The sequence below is a fragment of the Corapipo altera genome, unplaced genomic scaffold, assembly GCF_003945725.1.
Source record: "Corapipo altera isolate COAL_440 unplaced genomic scaffold, ASM394572v1 111, whole genome shotgun sequence".
NCBI classification, from domain to species: Eukaryota; Metazoa; Chordata; class Aves; order Passeriformes; family Pipridae; genus Corapipo; species Corapipo altera.
This window is the reverse complement of record NW_020884973.1, coordinates 1,269,039-1,295,785: the sequence shown is the minus strand read 5'-3', so window position 1 is coordinate 1,295,785 and position 26,747 is coordinate 1,269,039. Positions and strand designations below refer to the sequence as shown.

Here is a 26,747-nt window from a genome sequence, read left to right as displayed (position 1 = left end):
GGGTCCGGTCGCGCCGCCCCCGCACCCCCGGGCCGGGCCCCCCCGGTCCCCGCGCCGGGCCGGAGCTCCCGCCGAGCGGGGCCGGGGCCGCGCCGGGCCGGCACACACGGAACCACCTAATTGTGTGTTGGTTGTACTCCTCATTAACGCTCACGCCGCTAAGTTCACCCTGGTGGAGAGGCGGTCTGATGGGAGCAGTGGGAAGAGATGTTTTTTCTTTAATATAAGGAAATTAGGTCTCTTCAGTCAAATATGAGGGGCCCTTCGTTTTGCTGCCTTTAGGCATGAATTAAATTCAGTTAGGAGCTGGGAGAGAATAATAACCAGTAAATATCTTCTAATTTATTTGCCGTGAGCGTAACTGCTTTTTGTGCTAAGCATAATTTGGTCTCACATACGAGTTTTCATGCAGTTCTTCAGAATTGAGGGGCAGAATGCAAGTAATTTGCTGTTAAGGCACTCTGAAGGTGAGCTGGGTTCAGTGGAGACATTAAATGGGTTTTTTGGCCAGTGGAGTTCTTGCTAAATTACCTGATCTGGAAAATATGAACTTTCTTTAAATGTATCACCTGGCCTCAAAAAGCAGAAATAAAATAGAAAAAGGGGAAACCTAAAACCCCTTTATGTTTCTTTCATTATTTTTACTGGTCGCTGAGGCCAAGGGCTTAAAAGCTGTTCCTGGGGAGCCTCCTGCCCTGGCCCCTGTGGATCCCTGGGGGACATCAAAGCCATCAGTGCCCTGCAGCAGTGAGGGGAAGGCTGGGGCCGCTCTGGGGGGTCCCTCACAGGATCAGGCTCCTCCAGAAAGACGCCTGTGAAATTCCCGAGGGGAGAAGTGAGTTCTGGTGGCTTTTTCCCTCCCTGGAGCTGTGGTTCACTGACGCCCCTCTGCTGGGGGTTGTGTGAGGTGCTCAAATAGCGTCTGGGGCTGCAAGGTTTGGCTCCCTCAACTTTCTTTCTTGTTGTTTTCTAAGTGCTCTCCTGTTTTAGTCTCTCCTATTTGGGGCCAGGCTGTAGCAGGAGGAAGCAAATGGAACTTTTGCTGGTGATTGTTGTACCCTCCATTTACAGCTGGAGCTGGGAAATATGCTGATCCATGCAAATGTCTGTGGGGTTAGTAAGAGTTTCATTATGTAGGAGGAGGTTTAAGAAACAAATTTTTCTCTCTTTCACAAGAAATGAATATATGTAAAAGTTTTAATAAGATGAACAGTTCTGTAGCTTCTAGCAGAAAATGGTACTCTGCAAAATGTAGATGGTAGCTGAATTTAATGCTAACCTTAGCGAGGGCTTGCACAGAAACACTTGTTTGAGTGGAAATGTTTCACTAAAATAATTGAAAATCATCCCTAAATGAAGACGTGGAAGTTTTGCCTTCTTGTGTGGTGTGGAAGGTGAGATTCTCCATGAGATTTGTTTAAATCCACAGAGTAGAAGCTGTTTGGGTTGAGTTTCCCATCAGGGATTTCTGTGTGAAATGAGAACTCGGGTGTTAGTGCTGGTGGGAAACATCCCAAAGCCTGGGGCTCGGGGCTCACCCCAGCCTGGCAGACCTAGGGGGGTGCTGTTCTTTGTGACAGTGCTCTTGGTTACTAAAAGCAGAGTGTTTTATGCCTCTCTGATACAGGAGATGCCATTGGTGCTCTCTGGGTGCTCCAGAGTGCATCCCTGCAGTGCCAGGATGAATCTGTAGTAAATAGAGGAGCAAATGTGTGATGTGAAAGTTCTGAGGAGCAAACACAACCGGGATCTGAGGGGCTGATAAACAAGAGATGATGTGTCAACACAGTAATTGCACGGAACTTTCAGAGCACACTGTTCTAGCCCTCGACTCTGCCTTCCCTGGATAAATCATTTGCATTTATTTAAAGGAAAATCAGCTATGGAAATAACACTGCTATTTTTAAAGCTGGAATCTAAGAGAAGTATTTTAAGGTTTCGGAGTGACAACTTTGATTTGCTGTATGAAGTTTCAGTGAGTGTTCCCAGGTCGCTGTATCTCTTAGGACAGCTGAGGGCTTCCCATGCCTGGTGCCAGTTCTGTATCCTGTCATCAGTCATTTCCAGGGATGAGCAGTGATTGAGTGATGCCATTCCATGGCTTTGAGCTCCTGGTGCCTGCAGAGGTGGTTTTGGGAGGCTCGAGGCCTCACAGGTTTCCTGGGGCTGACTGGGGTGTGCAGAGTCAGGCCCATGGTGTGTGCAGGGGTTGGGTCTGGCTTAGTCACCTCCGGCCTTAGGACGGGCTCAGGGAAGGGCTGTGTAAGTGAGGGGTGAGGAAGTAATCCAGACCAGAAGGGGGGCCAGCCACAGTGATTGAAAGGGCTCTTTCTTCCTGGGCTTGGTTTTCTCAGTGAAATTAGATAACTGTGACCTTTCTGCTCTTTTAAAGAACCAACCTTTTTTCTTTCCTAAGGTGAAGTACTAACAATGCTTTGTGAAATAGGTGTTGTTACCTCCAGAGTCCGAGCTGTGTATAAAATCCATGGTGTTCAGTCACATCAACCCTGCGACTTGCCTTTGATACCTGCTAAAAGCCTTGTGTTCTTCATTTTCTCAGGAAGCTTCCCTGCACCATACTTCAGTTTTACCAGCAGCTTTCAAAGCAGGGGGTAATTAGCTGCTTAGTTTATATTAAAGTGGTTGTAAAAGAGTACATAAATATGACAAAGAAGGTTTTTTTAATACAGGTTAAAAAGTTAAGCATTTATGGGGTAAACTGTGTCCAGCATAAGATGTCGATAGTACAAGAAAATAAATCTGTTGCTCCCAGGCTGTGGTACCCACCAGACCCCTCCGGGCCCTGGCTCCTGTGTGTAAATTCTCACATCTGTGTTTCACTGTGCCCCTGGTACCTGTGCTGTTCTCCAGACACAGATCCCTGTGCTGGCAGTTCAGATCCAGCATGGCACTGCTCCTTGGCAGGAGCAGGAAAGGGTTATGGAAAGGCCATACCTGGGAATAAAAGGGACAAGCACTTGTTCACACTGTGTTATCATTTGCATCTTGAAGTTCCATATGTGGAAAATAATCTTCCTAACACACTGCCTTCAGTGTCTAGAACGTCTCTGGCTCTCCTAAAAGCATCCAGTGTTAAAGTACCACTGTAAATAATAAATGAAGAACTCTAATTGAGTATCTTGCCAGAAATCTTTCCGGTTCTCGTGGCAGGGCTTTGATGGGAGCTGAAGGTCTTCAAATCTGAAGGTACCAATTTCAGAAGGATGTGTTTCACACAGGCCTGCCTTACCAGCAGCAGCTCCTGCTGTAAATCAGTTCCTTGGGTTACTGCAACTGGAGATGGTTGTGCCCCCAAACTATTTAAAGCTTTACAGTGCAAAATAAATCTCAGTGTTCTGTTTGGAAACTAAAATACAGCTGCTGTGTGTATCTCAGGAGGGCTATAGTAGTCTGGCTTTTTTCTTCCCTGTCTCAGTCTTTGCAAGCCAAACAGGCAGAGCTGTATTTGTGGGAATTTTTTTCCACGTGTTCTTGGAGGAATCCTTCAAAGAGCAGACTTTTGTAGTGATGGAGATACAGGCAATGATCATCTTTGCAGCTGAAACAAAGGAGGTGCTGTTCTGGCTGAAATGTCACTGATTCTTAATCGAAGCCTGGGAGTAGATTGAGAGTTAGTAAGGCTTTTGTAAAACTGTGTGTAACCTAGTTGTGCTTTCTTCAGCAGGGTAACAATCTCTTGGCTCTGCAGTTATCATTTTTTTGATCTTCGGTAGCCAAATGAGCAGAGCTGGGAGCTGTGTGTTGGACATTAAAGCACACAGGGGGTCATACATGGGCTAAAGGCAGTGGCTGGAGCAGACAGCTGAAGAGGTGGTGCTTGGATGGGTGTTAGGAAGGCACAGCCTTAGGATGAGCCTGTGGGGCAGGGGATGTGAGGTCTGTGCTGCTGCCAGGCTCCGAGTGACAGTCCCATTTCAGAGAGTGCCTCCGAGAGGAAGGATGCAAAGCTGAAGAGAAGAAATTGCTGTGACTTTGGCAGCCACGCAGAAAATGGGAAGGGAGAGCTTAAGAACATGAATTAGAGCACGGCAACTGCATTTGGAGCCAGCAGAGTGGGGAGGAAATGAGGGAAGTAGACAAAGAAGTGTGGAAAGCTGCACCTTTTGGGAAGGGTTAGGTGAAGGAATGGTCTGATTGGGGAAATGGGATGGCAGAGGGAAGAAGGAGACTACAAAGATGCAGAAGTGTGAGGTTGGTGACGGCAGCAGCAGTCAGTTTATTCAGGTGAAGGAAAGCTGCAGATGTGCCAGTTGTAGGGAAAATTCTGAAAGTAAATTGCTTTTGGTTCTTAATAGAAAAGTTACAGTATCTTGAGGAGAGTAAGCCCTGGTGTTTGACCAAAGTTTCACTTTTTCAGTCTCTTTCAAGGTTTGGAGGCTTTTTACCTCCCAGTGCAGCTCCATTTTGTACCATCAGTGAATTTTCCAGCTCTGCCCCACGTGAGCAGGGGAGGTGCAGCAGAGAGTTCCCTTGAGCTGGAACAGTGCAGGGCTTGCTGTGTGAGAGCAGCGTCCGGGGCTGCTGCCCGAGCCCTGCCCGTGCTGGGGATCCACATCCCGGTGTCCGTGAGGAACGAGATCCCCTCCCTGCGGGCAGGCTGGGGTGTGCACAGCTGCCCTCTCTGAGGTGCTCTTGGGTTGCTCCTTTCCAAAGCACGTGGAGCATGTGGAGCACATGTCTGCCATGGCTGTGTCACACCGTGCTCACTGTATCCCTTGGGATACAGGGCTCGGAGTGGTGTGGAAAATTTGGGTCACTGAGGGGCGTCGTGAGCAGCAAGTCAGCAAAACAGCCTGCCCTGTTACGAGCTGTGCCTCAGGGAGGCTGGGAGCGTGCTTTGAAGGACGGCTGTACCTTTTCATTTCCCGCGTGTTTTCTCACCCACCTTCTCTGGTTTCACCACCGTGCTGTGTCTCTGCTGGGGGGTGTTGCTGTGCACTTGGAGGGCTCCGTGGCTTTGGCATTTCCAGATCCCTGTCCCTGGGCAGCTCCGGTGCTTGTGCAGCAGCAGCATGTGAAGGGAGATTGCTGATGGCCCTACAATGAGATGGATGTTGCACCAAACGTGCCAGTGGGAGAGGGATGATGTGTGGGAGAGAGTAAGAGGCCATGGTTATGAGAGGGCTGCTCCATGACAAGGGGTTTTTTTGTTGCAAGGGAGAAAATAAATTGAAGGGAAATGAGAATATTTACTGAGTTGTTTAAACTAATGCTGATTAGTAACAATCCTTTCCTTCCAGCTTTTTTCTTGGGTGATGTCTTCTTTATACAAGAGCCACTGTTTATGTTGTTACATAATCTGATTTCTTGGTTTGATTTTTATGGCATCATTATTCACAGAAAATCCATTTTTTCTGGAAAATCCCTTCCTTCCCACCTTTATTGATGTATTTATGAGCTCAGTGATGTGACATCTGACAGCCTACTCTGCTTTCCTGTACCACTTCCACACATTTTCCAATATGAGCAATGCATGACCGAGACCAGATAATGCAAAAGTAACATAATGCTGTTTGTGTTTTCATAACCAAAAAGCACTGACTCTTTTTGAAAACTTAATTTGCTTCTCATGCAGGCTAAATTAACAACGGGAACGTTTGAAGGCATGTTGTTTCTTCGGTGCTTTGTTAATCCAGGTCCCTGCAGGACTTGCATCCTTGTATTTGCACCCCAGGATATTATCAGTTTTATTTGGGATCAAAGAGTAGTTCAGCTTCCCAGACCTGTTTCTCATATGAATACAGCTGGAAATTTGTAAGATGTAGTAGGGACCTACTTGATAGGGATAGAGACTGATGTGCTTTCTGGGAAAAATGGTGAAAAAACCACTTCTGGCTGTGGCAACACTACAATATTTAGTTTTGCTCATTGACTTGGAGGAGAATCACAGCTATATATATGTGTATATTCAGTGTACAAGTTGCAGGGCTGCACTCTGAGTTTCATTCTGCTGAGGAGTTTGTGAATGTGGAGTTCTGGTACAGAAGTTGTGACACGTGCACTGTTTGCCTTTTTGAGAGGTGTGTGGTTGTATTTCAGGGTGGTTTGCAGGATGAGACTGTGTTCAAATCTCCCAGCCTTTTCAGTGAAGCCAATTTCAAGTTTTCAGACAAAAATACCTACAGCTGTTTGAAAATCTACACTTAGAATTTGCAAAATTTAGTAATCTGCAGCTTGGATTTGATAGAGAATCTCTTGGGGCGTGGAAGGACTGGCCAGGGAAACTTGTTATTCAGGCTGTCTCCATCACACCAGTCCTTCTCCAGACCAAAATCAGACCTGTGCTGTGACAATTGCAAATAATTTTGAGGTTTGCCTTCATGGAGAAAGACCTCTCCTTCCAACACCCTGCTGGCTCTGCAATGACTTAACAAATCAGTACATTTATATAATTTTGATAGGTGACTTCTTGCTGAGCTGTATTGTACTCTTAAAATTCTGACTCATATGCCTTAACATCTTAGTACTTTTCTTGGCAGCCTTAAAAAATCATACATTGGACGTGGTACTGGGCCTACAGTGCTGCTTTGTCCTTGAAATGCTACCCTGTAATTACTGTGGCCTTACCAGTGGTAGAAAAGCAGGAAATTGGCCCAGATGCTCCTTTCTTTGGGAAGCTGTGAGCCATCAGGGGCACTCATGTCCTCATGGAGCAGTTTCTTGACACAGCTGGGGACAGTGGCAGTTTCTCCTACCCGTCTGAGTTGCTGGTGCCTTGAGATGTGGAGCACAGGCTGAGGAACACTCGATTCAGCTCCCTGGAGGGGCTGGAGAGCAGGGCAGAGGGTGAGAGACGACCGCGCCGTGTTCGTCTGGGGGTGTGGCAGCATTTGGTTTTAGAAAACGTTGTTCTTACTTCTGGCTGCTGGCAGGGGAAGTTTTATAGGCCACGGCCCAGACTTTTTGAAGATCTCTCTGAAAGGCTCACAGTTTGTTCTCTGTAGGATGTGCTTTCTGTGACACGTGTAGTGTGAGTTTTCTGCAGACTCCGTCTTCTTTTAGGGGTTACTGTTCCAGCTGCTTTAAATGAGTCACCTAAAGTGTGCTGCTGACAGTATTGGCTCTGGAGGCCTTTTATCTCTTTGCTTAGCAGGGGGTGACATTTTCTTATCTCAGGAGTAGTGGACTGTGTCTTCCTCCCTCCTGGTTCTGGATTGTTTTCCAGAGAAGGAGCTGAAAATACACAAAATTCAGCGCTGTTGTTCAGGTCTGGAATGTCATAATGGCTCCATCTTTGTGCTGCAGATGTATGAGGCAAGTCAGGTCATTTTGAGTCTGGAAACAGGGAAATAATCACTGCAATCAACTGCTTTAGAGCATGTACATAGCAGACCAGGAGAAGCACACGGAGCTGTTTGCAGACCTGTGCATGGCCCTTGGGGCAGCTCCTGGAGCGGCTGTGTGAGGTGTGAGCTGGTGCTTGGAGCTTTAGTATTTGTTTTGTTGTTTGCACTGTAGTTTCTTCTCATCTTCTTTAATCTTTGCCAGGTGAGCTGTAGCCTCAAAACACTTGTTCACTGGGTGATTCAGGGTAGGGGAAGGAGCAACTGTTGTCAGTAAATCCGTTTCTCTGTCTTAGATCCACCAATCCGCCGCCCCACTAACGCAGTCGGTGCCGGGCTGGTCAGTGCCTTGTCTCTAACAGCTTTAGCAGTAATTGGGCTTTCGTTCAAGAAAGAAGTAGATACACCAAGCTGAAGATGATTGGCTGCTCTCTTTTAACAGACAAGTCTGAGAAGGAAAACCCATTCGAATCCCCTTTCATTCTGGATTGGTGGATCTGAAGCCCAGAAACAAAGTTTCAGGTAAGATGTCACCCTGTACTATATCTTGCTGCTTCTGCTTAGACGAGTTTGTCCGCACATTCAGTCTCTTGCTTTAACTGCTTCATGTCCCCGCAGTGTTTGGACACAGGGAGTCAGCTGCTGAGCTCACAGTCAGAAAGGGTGTATCCAGGAGTTACAGTAGGACTGTAGGGAATTGCTGGTCTGCTGTGAAGGACAGGCCTAGGAACATGAGGCAAACTTCTGTGGAGCTGGAAAGCCGCGTGTGCAGGGCACGGAGTGAGTGGCTGCCACATCCTGCCTCTGGAAGGGCAGAGCAGCCTTGCCAGGGACTGCACTGAGCTTCTCGTGGAGTTCAGGGAGCTCACAGGTACCTGCTCTGAGTTCTGATGGCTTCAGCAGAAATGGAGAGAGTTTCTCTCGTTGTTCCTCGTACAAACTCCTGTAGCTTTTCCTGCTGAAATGCCATTTGAAATTCTGTCGTGGGCAGTGTCCTAAACCCTTTGTGGGATTTCAGTGGGAAGATCTGTCCCCAGCTGGTTTTGGAGGTATCTAAGCCAGGTGTAAGGCAGGGCCTTAGGAAGGAACCTTGAAGTGATAACGGGTTTATTTCAGAGCAGGGGAAAGTGGTTGTGTTTTGAGTCACATTCATCTGAGATTTTGAGATGACTGTAAAAGGCTACAAGATGTTGTCTCAGAGATGGGTTTGGAGGGTACTTTTGTGCCCCAGGAAGAAAAGCTGTGTCCCTAACTGGTAGGAAAAGAAAGTTCTGCCAGTTCAGTATATATGGTGTGAACAGGAGAGCTGCAGCTCTCCCAGTGCCCAGCTCTGTTGTCAGTTAGTGCTTTGATGAACTTGGCAGCTTATTTCCAAAGTCACTCCAAAGCAATGCCCCTCAATTCCTTTGGGCAGTAGTAGCAATAACACCAAGCCACTCGTGTGTTCTCTCTGGCAGGGAGTTGCTGCAGCAATTGGTAAGGCCTCAGTATTTAACCTCCTGTACCAGAGACTCTCGTAGGTGCCATTGGTTGTTTTAACTCTGCGTTTGTCTTGCTGGTGTGGTATTTTGTGCAAAAGTTATATTTGAATTTAATTGATAAATACATGTGTAATGAATTATTTGCGCACAGGGTGCTGTTGGTTTTTGATTTGGTTTTTTGAGTAGTAGAATTTTATTTGGTTAGTGTGGAGAGGTGTTGGACATGCTGTTTTAGTGTAATTCTTTAAAATAAACCTGGGGGAAAATCTAAGGGAAGTACTTACTAACCTTAGTCTGGCACATTTCTTGCAGTCTTATCTAATATCAAATTGAATTTGTCCCATGCACCTATCAGACTCACTTTGGAGTTAAAACTGTAAAATAACATCTTCCTGTGGAATATTTACTGTTCAGGGTGTGCCTTTTTCTAAAAAGAGAAAATAAGGAGGCAGAAGTGAACTTGGCATCTTTTATGATGAAACCTGAAAAGAGGAAATAATTCAAAATATACTGAGGGGGGAAAAAAGAGGAAGCATAAATGTGTGCTCCTGCTGATCAAGATCCCCAGTGTTATGATATTTAATATTGCTAAACTTTTGGAAACATGAAACAGCCCTACAAAGGCAGCAGTAGAGCTGAGCAGGTTGATGGCTTTGTTCTTACCCGTGTTTTGAATCTTACATTTCAGAAAATACAACATAAGGCAGCTCTCAGAGCTGTGTCAATATTTCTGTGCAGCCTCTGGTGTACAAACCCTGCCTGTGAATCCCGAATTTTGTTATGTGAGAGCCCAGGCTTGGACCTCAGGAGTGTGTGTAGTCGGGGGTTAATATTATTGTTAGTTATGTTAGGCCTCACCCTTAAAAACTTAATACAGAAGAGAGTCTGAGACAACTTTTGACGTGTTAGACAAGTTTCAGCCACAGTTCTGTACGTGTTTAACTCACTCCAAGTGTCTCCTGTCTGAGTTGGCAGTGCTGGGTCTCTTTTCCCCAGCTGTTATGTGCTCAGAGCAGGGGTGCTGCTGTCTGGAGGTGTCTGTGACCCCTCTGTTCCTGCTGCAGGAGAACAGGGGAAACCCTTTGCTTTTTGAATGTAACACAGGGTGTGTTAATGCACAAGGGAGTTTTGGAACTGGGGGAGTTGGGGTGTATGTGCATGAAGGAAGGAGGGTTAATCTAAATACTGTGTATTTTGGAAAATTTAAATGATTTCAGTTCATGTTCAGAGTGATTTACACAAACGAATTAGGATTTTCTCCCTAGTCCTTTGTGTCTTCCTGAAAATGAGCTGCTGCATCTGACGAGTCTTATCCTGATGAATAAATTATAATGGAGTAAGATGGTTATTATATTCAAGGAAAGCATTTTATCTTCTCTCCACTGAACCCATATTCCTTTTGTAGCATTCATTTGGCGTAGCACACGTGTACTTTGATCTCCAGGAGCAGAGTGGGACAGCGTTATCCATCACCCTCCTGTGAATTCAGTGTCCTATCTAGAGCTACGGTGTGGTAATGAGGAGAATTTCTCTCATCAATTATTTCCCCTTTGTCTTGCTTTAAATTTCCTGATTCCTCACTTAGTGCTTTTCCCCAAATGCAAGAGCTCACGTGCAGATCTTGAATGGCTGTTGGAAAGTTGTTGCATTGAACCACTTTTATTGGGAATGGCAAATCATTTGTCTAAATTGGTTTTCCTAATGGCACCATGACTCAGTTATTGGTTACCTATTTTTTTAGAATGATCTGATAATAAAGGAATAACCAAAAACATTTCACAAGTTAAAAAGAGTTTGCTGCTGTGTGGATAATTATTTTTGAGAAAATCACTTTTGCATTTGTAGTTCATCAAAGGACAGAAATGCAAGAGCAAATTAGATCTAAGACAGTTTTCTTGACCTGAAAATATAGTCCTCCTTAGACTGAAGCAGGTCACTGGAACACATGTGTAAAACTCCACGGAGTTTGGAAATAGGTTGTAGGGCTGGAGCTCCAACAGCCTCTGGTCTGGACACTCGGGCCGTGCCGTGAGGCTGCGTTTGCCCTGGGAAAGGCTGGGATGGCCCCGACTGCAGCAGACTGGTACAGAGCATGTGGACACCCTGCACCTCCAGGGGACAGCGTGGGCTCGCAGAGGGCTCCCAGTGGGCTGGGAGGAGCACGGAGTGCTGCCCTGGGCTGGGGCAGCCTGTCACTGCCCCAGTCCCTCTGCAGAGCAGGGCCGGGCTGTCACCGGGGACACTGGGGGTGCTCCCTGCATGTCCCACACGAGTATTCACACACCCCCACACTGACATTCCTGCTCTCCCACCCCTCACATCCTCAGAGCACTCCTTCCCGTGCCCAGTGATTCACCACTGCTCTGCCTGGCACTCTGAATAAATCACTTACAGTAAAAGCTCCAGGTAAGATCTGGATGATATCCCAGCCTGCAAACCGGGATGGACTTCAGCTGGCAACTGTGCCCTGCCGAGTGGAAAATAATACTGAAGGCCTTGAGACAGTGCTACTGCTTTATGGTTTTCATGTCTTATGGTGGTTAATGCTGATTTTTGAGAAACTGAGATCTAAACTTGATATTAAATTTGAGTTGGGAGCATAAGGCTTTCCCAGGTGCTCAGACTGCCCTCAAATCCAAGTTTGCTTTTCATAAACACCCCTTTGTGCAGCACTAAACTGAACCCCCAGCCATGGAGAGGGGATTAAGTAGCAACAGTTACCCTATAAATTTATCAATATTAATTGTTAATAATTGGAAATAAAGAAGTGTCAGTTCTATTGGTCCAGGCCTAAATCAAAGTAAACTAAGCAGTAAATCACCAATGGTGAGTAGCATGTGAATTTCTTACAACTAAAAACCTGTACCTTTTTTGCCAGTTCAAATATCAATTTATAGCCCTATGGACATCCAGAGCACAACCTAACCTTGCTGAGGAACTGGTCTGCTGTCCCAGGAAAACTTAGAAAAGCATGTCAGACTTTAGGATTTATAAACTGAAAAGATTTGTTGGGTTCTGATGTTCAATTTCTGTGTAAGTTGCTGCAGGAGGAGTGAATTAATATAGTTAGCCATGCTTCCTGGAAAAAAATGAAGTAAATTAGCTCCTTCATTTGTTTTACTGCATTTTCCTTTGGAATTCCAAAATGCCTCCCCTTGCCAATCTTTTTTGGAATCTGTCTAGAAACTGTTTGTAAAAAAACAAGGATATTTTTGCCTTATGACCCGAATTTCCCAAGCTGTAAATTTGGATCCAATAAGTGTTGATTCCTTAAATTATCTTGTATAAATAAAATGAATGCATATAACTTGCGAGGTCATAATTTTAATACTTTCTAAGAGCTGCAGCACAAGGCTGGGTTATGGAAATGCTGCAATTCTTGATTCTGACACTGCAATGTTGCCATCCCTGGGCAGCAAAGGGGGGCTGGTTCCATCAGGAATACCCACTGTAGTCCAGAGGCATTTCTTGAGCAATTTAATGGGCTTTATAGGATAAATGAGGGATTTTTCTTTTTAAGGGATACAAAAGTGTGAGGATTTCCGTGGGACATCACTCTTTAATGATGCACTGAACCAAATGGTTTCTGGACATTTTACAGTGCTTTAACAGGACAGCAGTGCTGTAACCTGGGAGAAGTCCAGGGGGAATGAAAACTTTGGATGGTTCAGGGCCTGAGAGGGGTTTTTTTTGATACCTTCATCCTAAAATGTTGGTTTGTTGGGTGAACACTGCTTTGTGCTTTGCTATTAATATAAGAAGTTCTTAGCATCTAAGATTTAAAGGCATTGAAGCATGTTCCTTTTTTACTGATACTACTGAGAATTTCCAGGTTTGAATGCAAATGCAGCATTTGCATAGGCTGCTTAAATTTGAGATTTAAGGTTGAAACCTAAATCTTGCAATGTAATTCCTGGAGCTTTGTGTATAGAAGTAAAATCAATCATCTAATAATAAAATTAGGGTACGAATCCTTCCGAGTGTAAGGCATGGCAAAGTCAGTGGGAGTTTCTGTGTTCTTGCCCTAGAGCTCAGGGCCCCTCTGTGCCCTGCAGACAGGGCCTTCAGGTGATCCCCCAGCTCTCCAGGCTTTCTGAAATTGTGCTGCATCTCCCTGGGATCCTGAGGAAAGACAAGTGGAGAGTGAAGGCAGGAGTTCAGGCTCCTGCTGGGCAAGGTTAAGTCTGTAGTAACCATTACACTTTTATTCCTGACAGTCCCTACGCAAGCAGGTCAAGCAATGACATGTCGGTGAACACACAAATATTTGCTCGTTCCTGTGTGGTGTGAAGTGGGAGGCAATATTTAATTTGTAGTGTTGTGCAATATGGTTTTATAAATCCTTTCAGTCAGGGTTTCGTAATCCTGTGAAAAGGCTTTTGTGGGGCTTCAGCTTGGCACGGAAACGGCCTCGCTGTCTAATGTATTTTAAATGAAATTTAAAAAAATGTTCTTGAGTGACCTATCTTTCTTTTAAGTATTTAAAATTCAGCTTATTTAGGTATAAAGTAGTTCATAAAAGAAAAAGCAGTCTAACAACCTAAACTAGTGAAAAATAGTTAAATTATTTAGCTTATAATTTATGGACACCTACTCGGCTTTGTGCATCTGATCTGAACATCTTAGGAGACAAGTTTGCTGTGTTTTTTGGTCAATGATTTTTGTTAAGTCTTGTGAGCAGAATGAAATTTTTTTTACTAGACCTATATGTTTAAAAATGCAACATTTTCATTGGACTTTAATAAATACCTGCAATGATTCCCTGAATTTTAATGGTTCAGTGTTGCAGAAACACCATACAGGAGAGAGAATTCCAGTGTGTTTTGATGCTGGGAGTGGCATTCTTGTCCTGTTCTTGCTTTAATTTCTCTCCTTAGCATGGAGATGAAAATATTACACTTTCTTTTGTTTTATTCATAAGACCTGAAATGGAAACAATTAGTTTTTAACCCCTTCAGGTGCTCTGAGCTCTCTCCCCCTCCTCACTCCTGGCACAAACTGCTTTCCCGGAGGCTTCACCTCCCGTTATTCCCTGTCAGCTTTGGCCTGTGTGGGGTTTCTTTTTTAAAGATCTGGTCTTTGTTATAACTAAGTTGAAAGCCAATGTGAAAAATACTGGAAGCGCAGTCTGTGCCAAGGGATGAAGCTGGGTTTGTGCACTGCTTGATGCTGAGGAATTGAAGCCTTTTCCCCAACTTTATCTGGTGTATGAGCTACTCTGTCCTTAAAAGGAGCTGTGAAATAATACCCTGGAGCTATAAAAGGTTTGAGGAGTCTCTGCAGAACATTTCTTCAGCTTCAGAAAAAACCCAAAAAGGATTTCCAGACTTTTCCTAACTTCTCCTGTCAGCAATGGGGAGTCTGGTAGTTAAGCTTGGCTCTCTCTGGCTTGGGTGGTGGTGTGAGTAATAACTGTAGTCAGGATATAATTTGGCTTTAGGATATCTTCAACTGATAATTCCAAAGTTTTCCCCTGGTTTCTCAGGATACCATGTATCTTGACTAACCAGAACTTGATCTTGCAGTTTGAACTTAGAGGTTGTTCCTGTCTAAAAAATACCTCGATTTTTTGGTTGTCAGTGTCCCAGAAGAGAGACCGGAACCTCAGACATTAATGTTGGTTTTGCTGTTGGAATAAAGCACCACAAATAGTTTGGGAAAGCTGAGACAGTGGGGAGGACCAAACCTTAATTCTCAAAGCTCCTCCACTTCCACTCAAGATTTGCCACCCTAATGGGAACCTCCTGCCCTTGTGTCTCGGGGGGGACTATGAAGGGAACACGTGGTGCTGTTCCCTCTTTGGGGTGCACTCTGGGGGCAGGATCCTTAAAAAATCCAGAGAGAGGAAAATAAGGCAGCAGCAACACTGTATTAAGATAGAGAACGACACATGTTTTTATGAAATTACAGTAAAGAACCAAAAAACCTGAGGATTTTTTACACATGATGGTGTTTGTGGTTCTCTTGTCTAGTTGCTGCATTCCCTGCAAAGAGCATTTGGCAATGGGTGTATAGCTTTGCTCCAGAGCTGTTAATCTGGGTTAAGGAACAAAGATGCTCAGTAACCTGAAAAAAAGCAGCTGAAGTTGCTGTTGCTGAAGGACAGGTCCCCAGTTGCTCCTCTGAGTGTCCCAGCGTTTCCCTCTGCTGAGTGAGGCCCCAGAACCTCTGTCAGCAGCAATGTGGGACCCAAACTGTGACAACTCCCAGACTACTGGTGCTAAGTTAAAACCTTCAGCTGGGCACTAAACCCAAGAGGTTACAAATGAGGCAGATGAGCTCAGGACAGAGGGGTGGCTTGTCCTGGACAGGACAGAGGGATGACTCCTTTGCTGCACAGGATCTTCAGTGGTTATTTTACCCTTGGCCGCCAACCTGGTGACTGATGTAGAAATAACATAGATAAGTACCCACGTTAACTTACTAATGAGTTGCCTGCCTTGAGTGATTTGTTGTGGCATCTAACTGCTTCTTCTCTTCCTTCCTTTTTGTCACCCTGCAGTGTTCTGTGCCAAGGTCTTTGTGGCTAGGCTGCTCCAACCTGGTAGAGAGCATGTGCGCACTGAGATGCCTGCAGAGCATGCCCAGTGTCAGATGTCTCCAGGTGCCTTTCTTCTTTCTTGTTGTAAATGTTATGCCTATGCTTTGAACTTGTGTTAAACTCGCAGGACTCTGTTTAATCCAATTGTTAAGTCTGCTAAATGTTTGTTGTGCATCCTTTTCTGAAATCTTCTACTTAATTGCATTGGAGGAGTGACTCTTAAAGGGCTGTCTGTGCCAGAGGTGCTGGGGGGTGGTGAGGTTGTGTTTGATTGCCTGTTTACTGAAGTTGTGATATAAGTAGCACATAGTTCTGCATGTTGCCTGCTACGTTTTGCTTTCTCGTTTAATTTAAAAAAATAACATAATGAGCTTTGCCATTTCTCTTGAATTGCAATGACCTGACTAGCCTGTGATATTTGTGTGATTTCCTGTAGAAAGGATAAGCTTTTTGTTTGCTGCTGAGCGCGGTCCTGGGTGTAGCCTTACATTGGTCTCTGCACGTGTTTGAATGCAGAACAGTGAGCATGGAGTCCTGGGGTCTTTGGGTTACCCTGTTCACTTAGTGTTTTAACTTAAAGAAGTGAAGGGATGGGGGGTTATTCTGCATAGAAAACCACTAAACCTTAAGTTCTCTGTTGTTTTTTTCTAGTAAGCTGTTGGAGCTGAGCCTGCATAATTTATAGATGGGGAATTGCTGCTGTTTCTTCACTGGGTTGGGAGGGATTGAAAATGATAAAAAAAGAGCTTTTGGTACCAGTTAACAATATTGAACTCCCAGGGGATTTACCTTGGAAAGAAAATACCCAATGTGTGTAGTAACTGTGTGCTACTTCCTCAGGTGTTTCTGAATGTATCGCTTTTTAGCAGAGCACAGTGATTATTTAACATTTGTATATTTTATAACATAATAACATTATTCAGTGGTTCAGTCTTTCATGTGTACAAAGTGAGTACTTAAAAGACATTGCTTTTGTGAATGAAAACAATTGAGTTTTGTTTGTCACTCCATTTGAGTTCAGCCACAGTCTTACCTTAGAGAGCAACCAGTTATTTCAAAGCCTCTCCTCCCACTTGCAAAATGTGGCCGCTTGAGATCCAGGAAATTTCAGTTTCAGAATTAGAAATTCCTTCAAATTTCTGTTAAAATAGAAATGTTTTTCTGTTTCAATGCTTTATATTTCCCATTTTGAAATAGTTATTCAAAGCAAGGAAAAAACACCCTGAGATAAACACATAGAAGGATAATTCAAATGTATAGAAATTATCACTGTCTCATGGCCAGATAATGGTTATAGAAGGTGCCTATAGTTTTGCCAGGGCAGTCACTGAGGTTTGGTGTCTGTCTTGGGAATATTTGCAAGCTTGTTCTTATGCAAAATCTTCCTACTCCCTTTTCCTGATCCTCAGCATTGACTCTCTCGGAAAAGTAAAATAAAACTTTGTTTCAGTGGGAATTCTGAATTTCTTTTTCTCCCTGGATCTTATCTGTGAGTGGCCAAAGGGTGTCTCAGAATGTTTTAGCAAGTGATCCTGGTTGGTTTGAAGTTGGACAGTGATGTTGGGAGTGTCCAGGATGTTGGGCAGGGATGGTTCCTGAGCCCTGCTGAGGGTGGGAGCTGCTGCTCTGCTGCCACAGCAGACCCAGGGCTTAATTTGTTACCTCCTCCCTACCTGATTTTGGAAGTTGTGACTTCAGCCTGTGTTCACCAGCTTGAGAACTGTTTCAGGACTCCTTAGTGTGAGAACTTTGACTGTCCCTAGTTCCTTATAAATCAACTCCACTGGGTACATAAACTGTAAATTAAACAGGGGCAAAACTCTGCTCAGGCTGGGAGTTGATTAACTGATGCAGAATGTGTTGTATTACAAACTTCTGTTGATAATATTGATTACAGGATAAAATACAATCCAGTTTGTTCATGAACGTGCTGCTTTATACACAAGGTTGTTGGAAACTTGTTATCACACAGATGTGGTGCCATATAATTAAAACCCAGAGCTAAGGCAGCTGTTTTGTCAGAATGTGTCACTTGGAAAGATTTCTCAAACCTGTCTTGTTTTCAGGAATTATTACAGATCTGTCAGCTTTTATGAGAACCATGTTGAAGTGCCAGTTCATTTGTGTAAGGCTTTCCTGCTCCATATGCCTGTGGGAATTGCACAATCCCAGAACATTTTTAGCCATATAATAGCAACAGTTATTAGGGTGAAGGAATTTCAGTGATTAAGTACATGCTGCAAGGGCAGCCCCTCTGTTCAGGCAGGTGGGGTTGCTCTGGGGCTGTGGGAGCTCAGTGTGTGCAGAGAAACAACTGTGTGTGTCCAGCCTCTTGTACTGAGGAGGGACTGAGGAGGGTTTCACCGGGATTTTGTTCCCCCTGCCTCTTGCAGGGCTCGTGCTTTGTTCTGGCTGCACCCTCCTGATGGGTTGTCCAGGCAATAAGAGGGATGAATGTCCTAAGCAGGCAGATCCCTGGGGGATTTGCCACTCAGTGGGGTGTGCAGGGTGCTTGGCTGGTTTGAGTCCAGTGGCTGAGGGCACTTGGTGTGTTCAGCTGGAGAAGAGGAGACTGAGGTCAGACCTCACTGGGATCTGCAGCTCCTCCCGAGGGGCAGCTCCATCTCTGCTCTGTGTGAGCAGGGACAGCAGCCAGGGAATGGCTGGAGCTGTGTCAGGGCAGGCTCAGGTTGGATCTCAGCAAAAGGTTCTTCCCCCAGAGGCTGGTTGGGCACTGCCCAGGCTCCCCAGGGCAGTGGGCACAGCCCCAAGGCTGCCAGAGCTGCAGGAGGGTTTGGCTGATCCTCTGGGGCACAGGGGGTGACTCTTGGGGATGGGCCTGTGCAGGGCCAGGGGTTGGACTGGATGATCCTTGTGGGTCCCTTCCAACTTGGGATATTCCATGAGTCTATGAAGTATTGCTCCAAAATGAAGACTTTTTTCTTTTCATTAAGGTCTAATTTATTTTGTAGAGCTGCAACCAGAAGAGGTTTTGAATCTTTTGGAAGTATCTGTGGAGATTCTTTTTTTAAAGTTCTCCTTTTGGGTGTGCGAGCTGGTGACAGCTGAAGGGGAACTTGGAAGTGAAAGTGGCACCAGCTGCTTTTCCCCATTTTTTTATTTTTGGCACCATGGCTTGCTCTTCATTGTTTCCTGTAAGCCCACATATATATCAGGTGGGGCATAGGTAGATCTTGGTTCTGTAGCACACAATCATTTAGGGTAATGATGATTAATAGGAAGTGCAAGGAGGGAGATACAGAAGCTCTTGGGTGATTCACAGACCTTATCTGGGAGATATATCTGTTATCTGTGTGGTGTCTGTGTAGAGTAATTAGCGAACAAGCCAGAAAGAGGCAAGAAAAGTCTTAAATCTGGAGCCTTGTAGAATCTCTTCAGGAAGCTTTTATTCAGTCTTGGTGCTTTTTCAAACATTTAGGCTTCAGGAGTCATTTGGAACCCATCTGAAAGGAGAAGGCAGAGATTAGGTTTGTTCTTGCAAACCATCTTGCTCTCCATGATGTTGTTAATCATGAAACCTAACAAGGCTCTTCTAAAATGAGGGTGTAACATTAAGCAAATACCTCTGATGCCCATGGATTGGGGTGGTGTTCCAGTTGTCCACAAATAGTCTTTGTGTTCTGTGCTTTTTTCTCATGCAGTCAAATACCTTCATAATTCCTGTAGTTTACTGGAAAATTATTTACTTTCTGCATTCTGTGAGCTGTTAGTGAATGGAGAGGAGAGACAGATAATTTATTAAAAAGTATTTATTCCTATTTGTGGTGCTTGGAGTTTGTCTGATCTATTCTGACTTGCAATGTAATTGCTGTTATTTGGAAATAAAGTCCTTGGTCCTTATCACTTGTTGCTGTTGCATTGAGAAGCATATATTAAATACCAGTTCCTAGTACTTGAAACTGTTATAGATTCCCAGGCCTTATTTTTGACTCCTTAATTATCTTTAATAATGCTGTTGTACCAAGGAGCTCACCATTATGAATGCACAGGGGTTCCAATGGCTCCTGTTTTCATCTGCTCCAATATGGATTTGACTCCAACATTCAAACCATACTGGTCTCTTATTTAGTTCTCTAGAGGAACTGGTTCTGTTACCAGTTGGGTAATGTAACCCTGTGGGTACAGCACCTTCCATGGCTTCATCCTTGTGGAGCATTGCAGGGTTTGAAGCATATTTGTCACACTGATTTGGGAAATAGCTCCAAGAGCTCCGTCAGGCATCAGCCGGGGCTCTGTAAGCAAACGTCTGCAGTGTGAACTGGAGACTAATCATTCAGCAGCAGGAGATAAGAGCCCAGACATCACTCTGAATTATTGCATAATGTAGGATGTGATGAAATAGTCCTTGGGAAATGAATTATTAGATAGGTGTAATGAACTTAACCTAGTAACCAAATATTGCCCCACCAACTTTCTTCTCTGTTTCAGTTACACTTTTCCTTCACTTTTTTAAAAAAAGATCATTTTATCTCTCTTCTAAAACTCTGTTTAGGTTTTTTCATGCTTATTTAGACCCTCACAGGGTCTTTGGGGTTCTTAGAAAAGTTTCTTTTCTACACCTTTCTTTCCATTTATTTTTCTTAAAATTCTCAGCATAATTGCACGTAGTGCCCTGCTCTGGCCTTCCTCTCCTGTTCATACATGGGCTGTGGAGCTGGGAAGCTCTAACAGAGAACAAGAAACTTCTCTCTTCCAGAACATCCAGTGGGAGATATCGACCTGTTCCTCCACAGGCCATGTCTTAAAATTCCTGCGGTGGCTTTGTCAGACTTGACTCTCCCTCCTCCTCCCAGCCCGTTCTCCCAGTGCTCCGCAGGCTCGTGATGGTGCTCTTGGCTTTGCCTGTCCCGTATCCTGGCTCTGCCCAATGGCATGTCCAGCTCCGTGGGCTCTCCTTCATCTGCATTTCTGTTTTCATGGAGTCCCCACCCCTGGAGGTGTCCAAGGAATGACTGGATGTGGCACTCAGTGCTCTGGGCTGGGGGACAAGGTGGGGATGGGGCACGGGGGGGATCCATGGGCTGGGAGGGCTTTTCCAGCCTCAGTGACTGTGATTCTTCCTCCATGTGTCCTGGTGATGGATGAGCAATAGGAACAGGATGTTGACTTCGCTCTTGGTGTTCTCATTCCTGCTTACAGGTTGACAGGAGTGGATCAGTTTATACCTGGAAGCTGTCTTCACAGAAATTGTAGTCTTAATTTGAACTGACCAGTTTGTAATTTATTGCTGTTCAGAAGAACCTGTTTGCCCAGGGGCAAGTGGAGTTCTGGAGCATTAGGGTGTATATATGTGTATTCATTCCTTACACCAGCATTCCCTGCAGAGGCAGTTATTTGTTGGTGCTGTCACAGCTGAACTGAAGCACAAAGAATCTCAGAATCCCAGAATGGTTTGGGTTGGAAGGGACCTTAAAACTCATGTTGTTCCACCCCCTGCCATGGACAGGGACACCTTCCACTAGCCCAGGCTGCTCCAAGCCCCGTCCAACCTGGCCTTGGACACTTCCAGGGATCCAGGGGCAGCCACAGCTTCTCTGGGCAACCTGTGCCAGGGCCTCCCCACCCTCACAGGGAGGAATTTCTTCCCAATATCCAACATAAATTTCCCTTCTTACAGTTTAAACACAGAAACTTCCAGAAGGAAGTTTGTCTTTCTATTTATTGATGATACAGTTTAGGATTAACTTGCTTAAGCTTCTGTTTGTTATTCTTTACTAATTTTGAGCTTCTGTTGGTTGATGTTTCTATTCTGATACCAGAAGGAAATACAGCAACGGAAATTGGAGTTGGAAAAGTTTGTACTTGAAAGCCACGAATTTAACATCATAACTTCATCATCCCTTTTTCATGGTACAAATTCAGGCACAGACATGATGCAGTGTTCTTAAAATGCCAGCAAGTGCAGGAGATGCCTTTCTGCTCAAGCCTTTTCCTCTGGAGCATGAAATCCCAGTTGGGAGGTGAGGGCTGGCCTGTCACTCTGGAGCCTGCATCCTTTTGGAAATGTTCTTCTCTGCAGCTGTTAAAATGAGTTGTCAGAACCAGGCAACTGCTTTGCTGCCTCTATTAGGTTGGAAGGAATTTACAAATACCTCTATGACATGTTTTTTGGTATTTTGCCTCAAGACAGTGGGACTGTTACTATTTGTTTTTGGAAACAGTCCAACAGATCCATTAAAAAGAAATACATATTTGATTCCTTTTCTTTAAAGGAACAGAGCGTTCTCTCCAATATCTGAAATATTTGTGCTTGTCCCTTTGTTTTAAATGGGCTTTTTTCAGAGACATGAGGCTTTCATCCCGAGCCCCTCAGTGTAGAAGCAATGAAAGCTCTGCCCGTGGTCAGCCTGGTGCTGGTTGGGGCAGGGGGATGGCCTGGCATCCCCAGTCCTTAAATCTGAGGTAAAAATACCCAGTTTTCCCTCTGGTGAGCAACAGCAGTGCTTCCCAGTATTGTTGACTCTTCTGACTGAAGCTGGAGTCTGCTCTCAGTTAAAGTTAACAGGACTTTGGGGTTTGTTTTCAGCAGTTTCTTGTAACTTTTTTTTTTTTTTTGAGTTCTTTGTGTGGGTGTTACAGATTTTGAGTGCTGATGTGACAGCCCAATTTGGTGGTAGTTGCACTTACTGCAAGTATTTTGCAAAGGGTAACATTGCATTTTATTCCCCCTCGTGCTCCAGCGCTTGGCCATCCTGGTTGTCTCCACCAGGTCTGTATCCCAGCCATTCCCTGTGGAGTGCCCAAACTGGGACGGGCACTAGGATGGGTCTCAGAGCCAGGCACAGCTCTGCTGCAGCCCCTTAGGGGGACAGCAGCTTGTGGGGCTTCTGCTGGTGTGGCCATGGCTTGGTGCTGGCTCCGGACACCGGACACCGGCTGGATCAGGAGCTGTGGAATGCAGGGGTTGATTTTGCCAGGTGTGAAGGATTGTGAGAAGCACTTTGTCGTCCTTTGTGTGCGTGAGTGCTTTCAGCTTTATGGCTTCAATTATTAACTCAGCCTGTTCATTCTTAGGGCAGAAGAGAGAGCTGCTCTTTAGGGGGTCGATTCCTAGTGTTTATTTGGCAGTAGAAGTGAGTGGTTACTGGATTAATTGCAGCCCCTGAGCGAGGACTGAGCTGTGAACCAGAGCTCTGCTCAGTGCTTTCAGCTGAGGAGAAGAAGTGTGTCCCTGATGTCCAAAGACCAGCAAATGGAGTAAATACCTGTGAGTTTTGGTTCCTGATTTTCCTCAGGTCCTGATTTTCCGGTCCCTTGGCCTCTGCCACCCCAGCCCAGCTGTATTCCCTGTGGTCTGTGGCCAGCACGTGGTGAGGGCGGCCTGTGGAACCACGTGACAGGTTGGGGTCACCTGTGGTGGGCTCCCCAGCATGGGACTGTTTGAGAGCTGCCAACTCCCAACCTTTCTGCTCATGGGGAAAAGGCTTTGCTGGTGCAAACAACTTCATACACGAGTGCTTTTTTTGGGCTTGATGGTTCTCAGTGGTTTTTAGAGAGCACTAAAGGTCATACACCTCATCCCTGAGCTGCACACGGGCTTGAACAGAGGAGTGACCCCTTTCAGGAGCCCTGCTCTCTTTCTGAAGAGCTTTTCAAATCATTTCAGCCATGGCTGTTGGCTGGTGGGCAGTTCTCTCATCTTTGTCTTTTCCTCAGAAGTTGCAGCTAATCAAAAGTTAGTAATTTACTTAATCACTAATCTTGATGATCGAGATTAGGAGGAAGTGGTGATATGACTCCCTCCTGAGATACGTCACTGAGCTGCTGCAGAAGGGACTTCTGAACACAGAAAAAGTGGTGTGAGCTTGGAGACCTGGTTCTTATTCCTCTGGGTGACCTGCTAGCCTGCCTTTTGCTGGTGTTTCTCTTGTTCCACATAAAGATCTCAATCTATCCTCTCTCAGACTAGAAGGATCTGCCCCTGTGGAGACGAGTACATTTCTCTGTGATGCATTCATGTAACCCCACAAAGTACTAGACCTTGTCTCAGCAAATCCAGAGCCCGTTGCTCAGAGCTGCAACAGGGAGTGTAATTTTGACATAAATCTGTGTCCCTTAAAGCTTAACACAGTCCCACTAAGCTTGAGAGATTTCACAGGGAGTGGGCAGGAGCTGTTATTGCTGATGCCTCTTAGGAAGCATCTGCAGCAGGCTGTGTGTGAGTGCAGGGCTGTTGTCAGCCACAGCCTCATGTTCCTGCTTTCTCAGCCTCCTTTGGAAAAGAGGATTTTTTTTTTGCTCTCTGATCCTGTTACTGTGGAAAGCAATGTGCTGGGAAATGTGCCCTGCTGTGTGCCTGCCTCCTGGGAGTGCCCTGCTCCTGCTGGGAGGGGAGGGAAATCTGGAGAGAGGAGATGCCAGGCAGCGTGTTCTGGGTGGGTGTGACACTGTGCTCTTCCTTGCAGGTCTCTGGTCTCTCTTCCACAGGAGGATTTTCAAGGAAACAGAAACATGTAGCCATATCTTCCCAGCTCAGGTTGAAATGACGTTTGTTCGGTGTCTTTGCACTGCCGGACTCCTCCTGGGACAGAGCCCTGCAGGAGGGGCCGGCCCTGGCCTGGAGGGAATTCAGCAGCTGTGGTGATGTCAGGGTTAGGAATGGTCCCACTGGCCCTTCCCTGTGCCAGGCTCCTGGGGCTTTAGCAGGTTGGCTGTTCCCAGGTGTCCCTGGGCCTCCATCATTTGCATCCCACAGGTTATTCTGCAGGCCTTCAAGGCCATGGCACAGAAGAGTCTTCAAATGGGTGATTTGGTTCTTGTGATTCTTGGAAGTGGTGAGAGAATCCACGTAAATCAGAGGAGGCCTCAGAGGGAAGGGTAGGACAGGACAGATGGCTGCAACCACAGCAGCAGGACTGAGCAAACCACCAATGCCCATCTGCCCAGTCTGGGGAAGTGGCACAGAGAAAGAAGGAACTATAGCCAAAGCTTTTTACAACTTTGCATAATATTTCTGTGGTAAAATATTCATGTTTGCAAAGTCCCCCTAGGGAGGGGCATTACTTGGTGGTGCAGAATGTTCTCCCAGTGCTTCCAAGTGGTTTTTACTGATACTTGAGAAGTTTGAGTTGACTTTGTTGCCACAGAGAAATAGTAGAGGCTGTCTCCATCCCAGGCTTTTCACTTTGTAAGCACTGAGGTCTGTTCGGTGCCGTTGCACTGGTGTGATCAGGAACTCTCAGCTGTCGAAGATCAACTCTTTGCTTTTTTAATTCTTACATGGTTTTTGCATTCCTCAAGTTCACATGCATTTTTTGGATGCAATTATTAAGCCAGGCTTTAGGGATGATCCAAACTATGTTTCTAATCTGTGTTTTTCTGCATCTTTTTAATATTATTTTTTAATAAATATACTGCTAAATGTTTACTATAAGGTGTGCAAATGCAAGCATATTGGCATGTCTTTCATACTGTGACTGATAAATGATGAATATCATTGTGCTAAATGGATTAGGGCTGTTAGAATCTAAATTTGAAGGAAAATACAGAAAAATGTGATCTGAAAGAAAAAGATGAGTGAATGAAAGTGGACCGTAAAGTTCTCTCTGAGTTCCTCAGTAGCTGATGATTAAATGTCCTACTTGAAAAGTGACTTAAACAAGGGTCAGGTGAAGTTATCTTTAAAGTTTTATAATGATGGCAGAATTCGAATGCATACTTGAGCTCTAAAAAACTGTAATGCTTTTGTTTGCTTTTGAAGATTCTTGAACTAGAGAATTTATTAAAGGCATATAATACTGAAAAAATATTTGCTGTACTGTTGCAGGAACCCACCTACAGTCCTGTACACTTAAGCCTGGGTTGTTAAAGCAAATAGAGTCTGAAAGTCTCAAACTTCTACATGGGAACCTGAGAGCTGGGGCAGGTGTTCCTCCTGTTCTCAAAGCCTTTCTGTGGAGTCCTACACTGATGTGCTTTTTGTGTCATCAGCTGGATCTTGAGGCTGGAGAGGGAGAAGTGGTGCTGACCGTGCAGGTCAGGAGCATTTCCCATCCATTATATAAACCATGTGAAGTCTCAATTATGCAATTGCACATGCCTTTGAATACCCAGATAAAATCAGCACTCAGTGCAGAGTGTCTGGCTCACCCCAGGCAAGGCTGAGTGGGGGCTGGAATAAAGGATTTGGGCGTTTTTTTCCATTTCGTGTTACTGAAGGGTTTGTTCCTTGGCTGGTTAGTCTGCAACCCTTATGGAGATAAGGTTCTCTGCAGGTTTTGGGTTGCCTGGATGTCAGCAGTTCCAAAAACACACTGAAATTGTGTATCAACAAAAGCTTGTGTTTCAGACAATTAGTGAGTGATTAGAATTTCCTGAATAACTATGAAGGATTGATCCAGTTTCCTGAGTTGCCAAATCTGGAATACACTGTCATACATCTTTGGAGTTAAAAACTGAGCTTGGAACAGCACGAGATTCTTCCTTGGAGTAGCTCACTGGTTCTAGGCTTTAGTTGTATTCAATATTTCATTGCAGTGCTACTTCTTCTATATTTCTTTTGCGTGCAAACACCTTCTATTTTGCAAAAGATAAATAATTGAGGGTCACTGCATTTTTAGTATTTCAGATTCCTCAGTGGTTTTGAGTAACCTTTTTGTAACTTTTACACTAAAAGTCTGTATAGAAGCCTCTTCAAAATACGCTTAAAATTTTGCTGATCCTCGGGGAAGAACAAAACCCAATGAATGTGAATAAATTCTGATGTGATCCTGGTGCCCAGGCAAAACAGGAAGGGATGTAGAGGAAGAAGTGCCAAAATCTGGTTTAGAAAAATGAGAGAAAATATAGAGCCACGCTGGAGGAAATTACTGAACGTTTAATTGAAGCTCATGTCTTCTTTTGGTTCTCCATTCCTGGTGCCTTAATATGTAATGCCAATGAATTTGTGGCTGTGGGCTTGTAGTTGTTTGGAGTTGCTTATTTTTCAATTATTCCTCATTTATGTGTGCTTTGCTGTGTGGTGTTTGTTGCTCAGCCACTTTCCTCAGGCTGGAAGTCGTGTCCACTCCTCAGTGTTGTTCTGCTTGAGGGTTAAAGGGCTACAGGGCTTCTCATGGAATCATGGAATGGTTTGGGTTGGAAGGGACCTTAAAACTCATCTCATCCCACCCCCTGCCATGGGCAGGGACACCTTCCACTAGCCCAGGTTGCTCCATGCCCTGTCCAACCTGGCCTTGGACACTTCCAGGGATTCTCTAGACCTTAGGAAAAGACAGAGGTATTAAGCAGTAATGGATCTGAGCAAACAATGGCTCAGTGTGTGTAAGGATCCCACCTGTCCCTGGCCATGGTGCCGGTGTGTCCATGGTGTGTCCATGGTGTGTCCATGGTGTGTCCCATGGTGTGTCCATGGTGTGTCCATGGTGTGTCCATGGTGTGTCCATGGTGTGTCCATGGTGT

The 26,747-nt window shown here is 45.1% G+C and overlaps 1 protein-coding gene across 2 annotated transcripts in view; it reads left to right on the top strand.

The window, feature by feature from the left end:
- Positions 1-7,728: 7,728 nt before the first annotated feature.
- The window catches only part of FBXW11 (F-box and WD repeat domain containing 11), a 68,161-nt gene continuing 49,142 nt past the window's right edge, over positions 7,729-26,747 (top strand). The window contains exons 1-2 of one of the 2 annotated variants that reach the window (XM_027665236.1): positions 7,732-7,826; positions 15,288-15,389. In XM_027665236.1, the coding sequence (XP_027521037.1) occupies positions 15,339-15,389 (51 nt within the window). In that variant the 5' untranslated portion in view covers positions 7,732-7,826; positions 15,288-15,338. Of the gene's footprint in view, positions 7,827-15,287; positions 15,390-26,747 lie in introns of both variants that reach the window. The other variant, XM_027665237.1, reaches the window with a different exon arrangement.